At 42.9% G+C, this 12,806-nt stretch overlaps 1 protein-coding gene across 1 annotated transcript; it reads left to right on the top strand.

Annotated features, from left to right (window-relative positions):
• The first annotated feature begins 709 nt into the window (after positions 1-709).
• On the top strand, positions 710-3,214 carry LOC147902568 (acyltransferase GLAUCE-like). The gene is made up of 2 exons (XM_087373708.1): positions 710-1,789; positions 1,989-3,214. Exons 1-2 carry the CDS (start codon positions 1,340-1,342, stop codon positions 2,904-2,906), a joined length of 1,368 nt encoding a protein of 455 aa, XP_087229834.1. The 5' UTR covers positions 710-1,339; the 3' UTR covers positions 2,907-3,214.
• Positions 3,215-12,806: the final 9,592 nt, after the last annotated feature.

Below are 12,806 nucleotides of genomic sequence, written 5' to 3'. Positions count from 1 at the left end.
GGGAAGGCCATATGAAAAATTGAGGTTGCAAATGAATGTCAACAATTGTGGCAAGGTTGCAAAATTTTGCATATAAATACGTTTGAAGGCCAATGACAGATTTTGGCATTTTTACTTACTTTTGAACAGATTTTGTCCTGCAATATCGTTAGGGCAGGCCTTCAAATTTCAGGACTGGTCTGAACGCAACTATTACTCTGGCCACAGTACCATTTCTACTTTTTCATTTGAGAGCGAGATTTCCCAGGCGTTGATAATTGACCAAAATCAATTAAGCCGATGTTAAATTTAGCCAGGACGTTAGCTGCGGTCAGCGCTTCTATTATGACGTTTTTGCTTCGTAGCGGCACACGTTCGTTCTGCAAATCGTACGTACTCCCGTAAAGGACTTTACATTTCTGAAGTGGCCGGTACACCCTCTAAAATTCATTAAAACCGGGCCACTTCTTAAGGTTGTAATAGACAGTGAATGAGCAAGGTTGGCAGAAAGGCAACGAGGGGGGGACCTAGGAAAAGATACTAGACGTAGCTATACAGCAGTTTTTGAGTGTCGTGTCCGATTGGAACCGCTTGGAAATCAAGGGAAAGACGGATTGGAACCGCTGGGAAATCAAGGGAAAGAGGACGCAGGAGGATTGAAAAGTGGATAGATCATGGGATCGATTGTAGATGACGCTCGAGTCATGAGCATCTACGAGGTGCTTGCGCAAGACAGGCAATTGCATGGCATGCAACAACTTTCAACGGATTGCATGCAGGCAGCTGTCCTCGGGCACGTCCTGCGTGGCCAGCCTTTGCTTTTTACTCCCGTTTCGCTCCCTCTCCCCAGCTCGTGTGGCTGCCAGGACAGCCGCGTATTATTGCTGGCAGCCACAGCCGCGTATGATTGTTAGACCGTCATCTCCTTGCACCCTCCCACCTTTGGCCATCAGCATCCTCCAACCTCCCCCATCGGTAGTGTTAAACGCTGCATTCATAGTCCTCGTTCGGCCACCTGACTTAAAATGGCAGCTTCTCTCGTCTAGTGCATTATTTTCCAGAGTCCAGATCCAATAGAGCAGGTTTGAAACTTTGCTTGCATGCTGGGAGCTCCCCTGGCCAAGTGCCAGTGCCGATTGTTGAAGCTGGTAGTGGTACATAGACCATATCAAGCGTCGGATGTAGTAGGCTTTACTTAGGGAACGTACTCAGAGCCAGCAATCGTCAGAGCCTCGGGTGTCGTAACTTGTATCTTATCATTAAAACACCGCTTCGTTCTAAAAGTTCTGCGTCCCAGTGTAGCACTACCGTGCACTCCAAGTCTGCTTGGCCCTTCCTTCCATCTGATTCAGTCCCTGCAATGGGTCGCAATGGCACTTTGTCTCCTGCTTTTGCTCTCAACGTAGACTTGAAAGACCCAGAGATAGTCCTCCCCACTGACCCAACAGAAGAGTGCAGCTTCTTCCTCTCTAATATCGATAAAAGCGTAATTTATACAGTCGAAACTGTCCACTTTTTCGCTCCCACGGATCAGAGATCTACGGAGAACGTGGTAAAGGTTCTCAAGGATGGTCTTGGCAAGCTGCTAGCTGGGCCGTATCACTTCATGGCCGGACGTCTAAGGTTGAATCAGGAAGGACGTCTTGAAATCCATTGCAATAGAGCTGGGGCGCTCTTCGCGGAAGCCACTGCAGGTCACACTATTGAAGAGGTGGGGGATGTCACGTACCCAAACCCAGAGTTCAGGAAGCTCGTATTGCAAACCAACCATGCCACAAGTCTAGCGGAGCTTCCTCTACTACTGGTGCAGGTGAGTGCTACAACTTTCTTTCCTGCCTTGTGAGTCGTGACACCTTCTTTGGATGCGTAGCGGATGTGAACTTGGCAGCCCGCGTGCCTGGCTGCTAGCGCTATGTATTTGTCCCGTTTCAATTTTCATTTGCTTTAAGGGGTGTCCTCTACATTTCGTTACATCGCTTATCTGTCTACTGTTTCTGAGTCGGAAGCAGGTGACGCGCTTCAAGTGTGGAGGTTTTGTGATCGGACTGGGCACGAATCATACTCTCGTCGATGGATTCGCAGCTGTGGACTTCATGCTGAACTACGCGTCTGTCGCGCGAGGAAAGGGATTGGTTATCGAGCCACACCCGGATAGGACCCCCCTTAAAGCACGATCGCCTCCTTGCGTCACTTACGAGCACAACGAGTTCATAAGATTGAGCGACCTGCCTCCGGAAATCGTCTCATCTTTCACTGATCAAAACTTCGGAGCCGGCGGTGGGAATCTCTCCGGGAATATGCTGCCGTTAGACACGCACGCATTCCGCTCCTTTGCCTTCTCTGGAAAAGAGCTGGAGCGCTTGAAGCAAAAGGCCATGGAGGATGGAATGCTAACAAAGTGCAGCAGCTTCGACGTTCTAACTGCCCGTATCTGGCAGGCTAGAGCCGAGGCAACAGAGTTGCATCCTCATCACCCCTCCACCGTCTTTTTTGCAGTGGATCTCAGAAGCCGCATGAAGCCTCCTCTTCACCCTAACTTCTGCGGAAACGGTGTTTTCCCTGCGCATGCGACAGCAACAGCTGGAGAAATACGTGACAAACCGCTCTCTTTCGGCGTATGGAAGATTCAGAAAGCAATAGAAGCTGTGACGGACGATTACGTGCGGTCGGCGTGTGATAACGGGGAGGCTTCTCAAGGCGTGCCAGCGATAATGGAGGGATGCTTCTTTGTGTCGGCATGGTGGAAGCTACGATTCGACTTGGCAGACTTTGGCTGGGGAAGGCCTTTCTATTGCGGCCCTGTGGTGAATGGGAGGGTAGAATTCGTTCTACTACTGCCCAGCACTTCCAAAGACTCCTGCAGAGTCTTCCTTTCATTGAAGCCAAATGAAATGGCCAAATTCGAGCACCTTATGAGATCGGTTTGAATCTGCAGGAACGTGAAATGATCTCCTAGCAGAATTAAGTGAGGAAGCAGAGATAAAACTGCAAACTAATCAGGGAGTGACTTGTCGTTGATGGTGCATATTTTGTATTTTGCGTTTGGCGGTTGTATAGAATTTGTAATAGGCGTGTCCATAGTAGTCGAACCGAACAGAAGCAATATACAATTTGTAATAATGTCCAATTAGTTTGATGCAACAAAACAATCTCGCTCTGAGGGGTCAATCATTTGGGAATAAACTCATAAGTTTGTGGTGTGTAGTAGATGGTATCGATCTCAATTTGATGGCCCTGTTCAATCATTTGAGAATATTCAATAAACTCCGTAAATCATTGACCTTTAAACGAATAACCTTCTAGAATCTAAAGCATATGCTGCAAATTCATCAATGTCTGGTTTATGGATGAGATATGTTATCGTTGCATGTGGAAAATTCAACCGCCCATCTTTTCTTCTTGTCCACTATACCAAGGTTTTTAACATACCATTGGCATGGATTTCTTTTTGGCCTTCCTTATGGGAAAGTTTAATTGGAGTTTCCACTTTGAGAAGCTAAAAATGTTGGTTTTTTGAAATTAGCCTTTTAGATTTTTATGATTGGAACCATTTGCATCCCATCTTTTTCTCGTTCTTCTTCTCCTTCTTCTCTCTCTCTCTCTCTCTCTCTCTCTCTCTCTCCTTCTTTTTCTTTTTTTTCTTCTTCTCTCTCTCTCTCTTTGGGCAAGCCACATGAATGAAATTCATCTTATTCTGAATTTTGAGGAAGATATATTTGGGTAAAGACACGCTTTGGTATGGTTGTAGTCACTTGTATTCTTTGGCATCCTTTATGTTGTTTACATAAACAAGATTGCAAGGGGATCTTGAGATCAACCCACTATTTAAATCATCTTTACACACATTCTACTCATTCATGTAACGGTGATGAGTGTAGCATAAAGAGAGAGGCAATGCAACGAGGTCATCATTAAGAATTATTCAGAATGAGAAGGTCGGGCTCAATGAACTGATTAAATATTTCGAATACCAAACTAATATGAGACTGAAGATTGAGAAGGTCGGGCGCAATGAACTCTCTCCCTATTTAAGTGCAGTGCAGACACAACTAAGAGCCCATTACACTACTACACACAGATCCTATTGCGACGTTTACGTACCGACGTGTAGCGCCCGCTTAGCGTTAATCGTCGGTATGAAAAGCAGGTTTCGTAAATCGTCGCTATATAGCGACTGTTGGTAAAAGTCGCTATATAGCGACTTTTACCAACAGTCGCTATATAGCGACTTTTACCAACAGTCGCTATATAGTGACTTTCAAAAGTCGCTATATAGCGACACTGATACAAAATATTATAGCGACGATTTTACAGAGAGGTTTTTTTTTTTAATAGGCCTTAAAAGTTAGTTTTTTCCAATGACAAATTTTTTTAAATTTTCATACATGTTTGAGCTCATAGAGAATAAAAAAATGAGAGCATGTACATCAAGCCTTTGAAGCTCATATATTCATGTCCAAGTTTGAGATGCGAAAAATCAAATAAGAGCATTTACATCAACTGTTTCATCTTGAGACAAGTTTAAGGTGCCAAGCAAGTCTATCTCCAACTCTATACTGAGTTGATCTCCTATATCATCATCGTACTCTAGCATCGTACGTTCACCTAAAAGTATTTGATCATCTTCTTCAATAAAGCTTAAGTGTGGTGATTGATCTTGATGATTGTTGTCTTCTTCGTCAATATCGTGATCTCCATCCTCCTCCCGTGTGATGTCATTATGCGCATCTTCCTCTTGGCTCATATGGTGATCTACATCTTCTCTCGGGGGGGTCACTCATCATATGTAACCCTATCACGTGAGTTCAACAGAAGGATTTTTTTTATTTCTCAAATTTACAGAAATAAATATACATAAGGGACTATTTAAAATAGTTTTGGAAAAAATTTACAGATTTATATAGAAAAGGGGTACATTTTATTAATGAAATTTTTTACAGATAAGGGACTTTAAATATAGGCCTTGAACGCACGTGATATAGAGGGTTTATACATAGTGACCCCCCCGAGCATCTTCTTCGCTAGATTCATCAATTGGATCTGGCATTGGTAGTGGCATCTCCATATCCACATCTCGATCTTCAAAAATTTGCTTACTTCGTGATGCAACTTGGATCACATACCACCATCTTGGATCAGAACGATCCGGATGAAAAACCACCTATATTGAAGATGGGTGCCAAATGTCATCAATTATATATATATCAATGGACTTTAAAAACGAAAGCTTCGACTAATTAAATCATTAGTATGCACTTGCTCACAGTGCTCGGGAAGAACAAAAGTATCACTTTCATTGGTCCAATGTTTAGTGGAGTCTATTGCAAAGAGACCGCTACTATCTTTTCTCACTGTCGCATGGGGACCGTTGTAAGTAGTTCTAAACCATTTTACATCAAGAATGAAAATAGTAAATCGTCTGAAATCGATTTCATAGATGTCGCGTATGGTTCCACAATAATCCAACTGTGAGGAGAGAAGATTGGTATCCGAAGCACTTGCTCGGCTATCTTGTGTGAAGTTAGCCATGACTTCACAATCATACGTGACTCTCTTTGAATCGATGCGTTCCACGCAAAAATGGCGTCCATACACTACTACACACGCATCCTATTGCGACGTTTACGTACCGACGATTAGCGCCCGCTTAGCGTTAATCGTCGGTATAAAAATCGGGTGTCGTAAATCGTCGCTATATAGCGACTTTTACTAAGCGTCGCTATATAGCGACGTTAGTAAAAGTCGCTATATAGCGACTTTTAAAGGTCGCTATATAGCGACACTGAGACAATATATTATAGCGACGTTTTACAGAGAGGTTTTTTTTTTTTTTAAGCCTTAAAATTTATTTTCTTCCAATGACAAAATTTTTTAAATTTTCATACATGTTTGAGCTCATAGAGAATTAAAAAATGAGAGCATGTACATCAAGCCTTTGAAGCTCATATATTCATGTCCAAATTTGAGATGAGAAAAATCAAATTAAATAAGAGCATTTACATCAATTGTTTCATCTTGAGCCAAGTCTAAGGCGCCAAGCAAGTCTATCTCCAACTCTATACCGAGTTGATCTCCTATATCATCATCGTACTCTAGCATCGTACGTTCACCTAAAAGTATTTGATCATCTTCTTCAATTAAGCTTAAGTGTGGTGATTGATCTTGACGATTGTTGTCTTCCTCGTCAATATCGTGATCTCCATCCTCCTCCCGTGCGATGTCATTATGCGCATCTTCCTCTTGCCTCATATGGTGATCTACATCTTCTTCGCTAGATTCATCAATTGGATCCGGCATTGGTAGTGGCATCTCCATATCCACATCTCGATCTTCAAAAATCTGCTTACTTCGTGGTGCAACTTGGATCACATACCACCATCTTGGATCAGAACGATCCGGATGAAAAACCACCTATATTGAAGATGAAAAATCACGTGCCAAATGTCGTCAATTATATATATATCAATGGACTTAAAAAACGAAAGCTTCGACTAATTAAATCATTAGTATGCACCTGCTCATAGTGCTCGGGAAGAACAAAAGTATCACTTTCATCGGTCCAATGTTTGGTGGAGTCTATTGCAAAGAGACCGCTACCATCTTTTCTCACAGTCGCATGGGGACCGTTGTAAGTAGCTAGTTCTAAACCATTTTACATCAAGAATGAAAATAGTAAATCGTCTGAAATCAATTTCATAGATGTCGTGTATGGTTCCACAATAATCCAACTGTGAGGAGAGAAGATTGGTATCCGAAGCACTTGCTCGGCTATCTTGTGTGAAGTTAGCCATGACTCCACAATCATACATGACTCTCTTTGAATCGATGTGTTCTACACGAAAATGTCGTCCATATGACCATAATGCACTGTACTTTTTGTACTGTAAAAGAGCATCATTAAAACAATGAAGATGCACCTATTTTATAGCATATATTGCCACAAATAATTACTTAATTACATCAAGAGATAAGAAACTTACATGCACCATACATCCAGATGATAACTCCCGCTCACGCTCGTTTATTGTCTCTCCATCACGTTCGGCTTTACGTATAGCTAGTTGTAGCCAATCAAGTGACATGTGAGTAGGGACAAGAGCCAGATCTCGTGGATATGGTTGTGATCGCCTGTACATTACTCTGAATCTCGTCCTTGCATTTATTCTTTCTGCTTTGGCCACTTCATATCTCTCAATCCACTTCTGCATCTCAGGGCTATTGAGGATACAAAACTTATTGAATTTCTCCATTTGCTCTTCGCTCATCTTTCTTTCAATCCCTTTTCCTTGGGGGACCTCGCCAATGATGCGATCATCATCCTTGTTGTGCCAAGCTTGCGGCATATCAGGATCTGTGGATGTAAGAAACTCTGTGATATATACTAATGACTCTTGCACAAGCCATCCCTCTGCCATGCTTGCTTCTGGTCTTGCTCTTTGTCTTACAAACCCCTTTAAAGTTTTCATAAACCGCTCGAGAAAAAACATCCATCGATTATGAACGGTACCTGCTATAGACACCTCATCAACTATGTGTACAAGCAAGTGGACTTGAGTTGTCATAATGCTTGAGGGAAAGTGCTTCTCAAGCAAGCATATGGCTTCGATGGATTCCACCCTAGCCTTCTCGATGCTCGATATAGAGATCTCTTTTTGAGATATCCACCTATTTCACATGTCCATGCATATGTAAGATATTTGAGATATCCACCTATTTCACATGTCCATGAAGAAAATACATAATGCGAATTGATAGTAAGCATACCTCACAATACCACAAATCTTGAATATAGCATTTCTAACATCTTCTTGTAAGCACCCTTTTATTGTAATTGGAAGGATGAACTATCAAAGCAACAATGAAATCATGTCAACAATATAACATAATAATAATTACGCTAATGCATCACTATTATCGGTACACTAATTCTACTTAGAATACCTGTAAGACCTTGTGCCAATCATGGGACTTGAGGCCACTAAGCTTACTGTCCTTTGAAAATGCTCCTTTCAAGCAACGCATGTACCTGTCGGTGTTTGAAAAGAGGCAATGTCTACCTTGATCGCTGCCTCCTCCCTCGTAGAGAGGATCCACGTTGCTTTCGGGAGGACAACTTTTCCTGAAGCATGCACTTGGGGCCACAAACGAGACATCCTATTCATAGCACGCAAGTCTTCTCGCACTCCTCTCGAGTCCTTGGAACCAACCAAGTGTGCCCAAATGGTAGCCCCCACATTCTTAAAGATATGCATGGGATCCAAGAGATGATTGATTTGTAACTGACCCCAATAAGGAAGCTCGTGAAAGATCGATAGCCTCTTCATACCAGGAGGAGGTTCCTCTCCATTCTCCCTCCAAGCTTGAATCCAATCACTTGCTTTCAAATATGATGGTGGTGGATCAAGCTGACCTCCACGTGCGAGATGGTCGAGCGGAAGGTATCGAGCATGACCTTCATAAACATTTTTCCTCATGTGTTTGGAGTAGCGTGCAAGCGATTTCAGAGCGGGTCCACAAACAGGACAAGCATGGTACCCACTTGTAACAAGTCCTGCACGCGTGCATGAATATGTTAGTAGAAGACATGCGTGCAAAAGAGAGTAAAAAAAGCATAATCCCTCATTGTACATGTAAAGACATAACCATGTACCTGCGCACTCTCCATCCTGGGTAGTCATGCATGGTCCACATCAAGATACCCCTGACTAAAATATCATTGGTATGCTTAGGAGCTCTGGAAATATCAAAGACCTGCACTCCTCTCCATAATATCTGTAACTCCTCTATCAAAGGTGCCATGTACACGTCCATGTTTTTTGCCTTGTACTTTCCTGGCACAAGTAGTGCAAGCATGAGGTGTCCCTTTTTTATTGTTAGCCATGGTGGGATATTGTAATTCACCACCACTATGGGCCATGTCGACCAAGATGTCGAGCGTAACCCGAAAGGATTCACGCCGTCCATGGCTAGCCCAAGATGTAAGTTGCATGGCTCTCTCGCAAAGTCCGGCCACTGATTATCTATGTGCTTCCAAGCTGCACAATCTGCGGGAATCCTCAATGTGTGATCAGTGGACCGATGAGATGCATGCCATGTCATCAACTCCGCTATGGATTTGCATCGAAACATGTGTTGTATTCTTGCAATGATGGGAAAGTGTCTTAAGACCTTTACCAGTATCCTTTCACCCTGCAAGTCATCTCTATATCGTTGTTCCCCACACTTTGGACAACTAGCCAAATCTCCATGCTCACGACGAAAGAGAATACAATCATTACGGCAAGCATGGATGGTATCATAATCCATACCCACCATTGTTAGCATCTTTTTTGCTTCATCTCTTGATGCGGGCATGGTATTTGGTGCAGGCAACATTTTTGGAGCAACCTATGACGAAGACACTATCCAAATGATGATTCTCAAAACAAACAATATCCAAATAATGAGTCAATCAAATTAATGCAAGGGCTAACCTCATTAAGGCCGAGACACTTGTATCCGACCACCCATACTGTACTTGTAGATTCAAGATTGAGAGACAAGCACGTAGTTTAGACATCCTGGCACCCTCGTACAATGGTGTTGATTGCAACTCTCGCATTTTCACCTCAGACTCTGACATCACGTGTGCGTGGGATGTAGTGCCCCTAAAAATGGAATCCATCATGTCGACCATACCCTCGTCGTCATCCGGAAGACTATAGTCTTGTTGAAAGTGAGAAGGTATATGTGTACCCTCGTCACCCTCGTCATCATTGCTTTCCAAACATTGCCCATGATTACCAAAGCACATAATTTTAACAAAAACATCAATGCTTTTTTGCAAGCCCACATATACAAGAATTAAGTGAGGTGAGGAGGATGAGACAATATGTAAAATAGTTTTGCCAATATCAATGATGGGATACGGTTCAATCTCATCCTCAATGAGATCAACCCTTGCCAAGCTATCTACTTCAGAATCCAAACAAGTGTTTAGATCTACAAATAGATTCAACCCACTACTACTTGTGCTACTCATGTGCTCATCGAAATCAGCATCACCAATGGTAGGCTTGTCCTCACGGGTAATGGCCTCAATATCTGTATCTCTTATCTCATGATCATCCTCCTCTCTCGTATCACGGTCATCATCACGTCCATGGCCATGATCATCCTCCATATGCTCCATATTAGTAAATGTACTATACATCACTTTGGAACGTGGCATAATAGGTATGACATGCCACCATCTATTATTATCCACCATTGGTTGATAGACAACCTAATTCAAACACAAATACAATCATGTTATTTTTCTTGCATCAAATATTTAAAAGCGAGTATTTTTATATGTGTGCACAGTACCTATTCACATTGTTGCGGTAGTACTAGTGTGTCCTTCCTACTTTGCCAAAACTTTGTGGAGTCAATAGTTACAAAGCCACTTGCATGGCGTTTGATTGTTGCATTAGGGCCTCTTTCCACCATGTCCTTAAACCACTTTACATCCAAAACATACACAAAGAAGCATCGAAAGTCAAGCTTAATAATATCTTGGATTATGCCACAATAATCATCCATGGCTCTGTTGGCTCCCTCAAAGCTAGTAATGACGCCGCAATCTTGTGTGTTTCTCTTATCATCAATCCGTTGTGTTCGAAAATGCTTGCCCTCACACCATATAGCATTGAACATAGTGCACTACACCAAGAAAAAATCAATTAAATAAGCAATCTAAATTATTGAAAGCTCCTAACTTATGCATAACATTCTATATACCGACCTTGCTCATGCATCCCCTAGCATACCCCCATTCTTCCATCTTGTCCTCAAGTACCTCCCTGATGAAATGGTACCTGACCTCGATGTGTTTGGTCTTTGCATGAAAGACCGGATTCCGTGTAGCACTCATGGAATCACTATGCAATGTCGGTACACCTGTATGAATCCCCAAATCTCCCACTAGCTAATCAAGCCATATAGCCTCCTTGCAACCCTCTGTGGCTGCAACATACTCAGCCTTTGTGGTAGACGAAGCAACACACTTTTGTGCACGAGACATCCACGACACTGCACCACCTGCAAAGGTGAACACATAACCAGAAGTGGATCTCCTACTATCCACATGCCCTGCATAGTCTGAATCTGTGTACCCAAGTACATGCATGTCTCCTTTACCAAAGCAAATGCACATCTCCTTGGTACCCTTCATGTACCTCATGATGCACTTAACTGCCTCCCAATGCCTCTTTCCTGGATTAGCCATATACCGGCTAACAACTCCCACTGCAAATGCAATGTCTGGTCTAGTAGCTATCATAGCATACATAAGACTCCCAACTGCTAATGCATAAGGAACCTTGGCCATCATGGCCCTCTCCTCATCTGATTTGGGACTATCTGTATGACTCACTTTCACATATGGAGGCAATGGAGTACTCACTGCCTTCCCCCCCTCCATATTGAAACGCTGCAATACTTTTGTAACATACTCTTTTTGTGAAAGCCAAAGGAGTTTCCTACTCTGATCACGCATGATGCGCATACCAAGAATATGACCTGCAAGTCCCAAATCCTTCATATCAAAGGCCTCATGCAACTTGGCCTTTAATGCATCTAGCTCATAAGTATTCTTGCTAGCCAATAGCATATCATCCACATATAGTGCCAAGATTATCAGGCTATTATCCTTAGCCCTTTTAGTGTAGAGGCAGTGATCAATTTCACTCCTTCTAAAACCCTGGGACCGAATGAAAGCATCAAACTTCTGATACCATTCTCTAGGTGCTTGCTTAAGACCATAGAGACTCTTCTTCAGCTTGCAAACTAAATGCTCTTTGCCCTTTTCTTCAAAGCCTTCCGGCTGAACCATGTAAATTTCCTCATGCAAATCCCCATGCAAGAAAGCTGTCTTGACATCCATCTGCATAAGCTCCATATCCTCTATTGCCACTAGTCCAAGCATGCATCTAAGTGTGGTCATCTTCACAACCGGAGAGAATATCTCATCAAAGTCCACACCCTTCTCTTGCTTGAACCCTTTAGCAACCAAACGGGCCTTGTACCTAGGCACATCATCACCTGTGACCTTCATTTTGTAGACCCATTTACATGGCAATGCTTTCTTTCCATGTGGCAAAGAAACCAAGTCCCAAGTCTTATTCTTCATAAGTGAACTCATCTCTGATTGCATAGCATACTCCCACTTGCGTTGATCCTCACGCATCATAGCCTCTCTGTAGCAAGAAGGCTCCCCGCAATCAGTAAGCATCACATAGTCTACCCCTGGAACAAACCTATCAGGCGGTCTAGACACTCTAGATGATCTTCTCAAGGGCATTTCAGCTTGCTGTCCCACTTGCATATCAGCCACATTTGGCTCATCATTTCCACCAATAGATGATCCATCATCTACCCTTGATTGTATACCTGTGGGAGTACTTGGTGGTACCATTTCTTGCACATTTGGTGTATGGACAGCTTGCTGTTTATCAACATATGCAGGTGGATTCACATCTTGGAAAGTGATTCTCCTCATTTCCACATCCCTCATGGGTGCCTTATGCATCTTCTTCTCATTGAAGACCACATCATGGCTGCGTATGATCTTCTTTGCTTCTGGATCCCAGAGACGATAGCCCATCTCTCCACTTTCACCATAACCCAGAAAGATGCATTTCCTAGACTTAGGATCTAGCTTCTTTCGAAGCTCTTTTGGCACATGTGCATATGCCTCACACCCAAATATACGCAAATGAGAGTAAGAGGGCTTCTTTCCACTCCATGCCTCTTCAGGAATACCACCATCCAAACTCTTACTAGGTGATCTATTGATCACATGCACT

The sequence above is a fragment of the Dipteris shenzhenensis genome, chromosome 4 (genome assembly GCF_047967505.1).
Source record: "Dipteris shenzhenensis isolate YYH24624 ecotype China chromosome 4, Dip_SZ_1.0, whole genome shotgun sequence".
Classification (NCBI taxonomy): Eukaryota; Viridiplantae; Streptophyta; class Polypodiopsida; order Gleicheniales; family Dipteridaceae; genus Dipteris; species Dipteris shenzhenensis.
The sequence above is the reverse complement of the archived record's forward strand: the minus strand, read 5'-3'. Positions and strand labels throughout refer to the sequence as shown.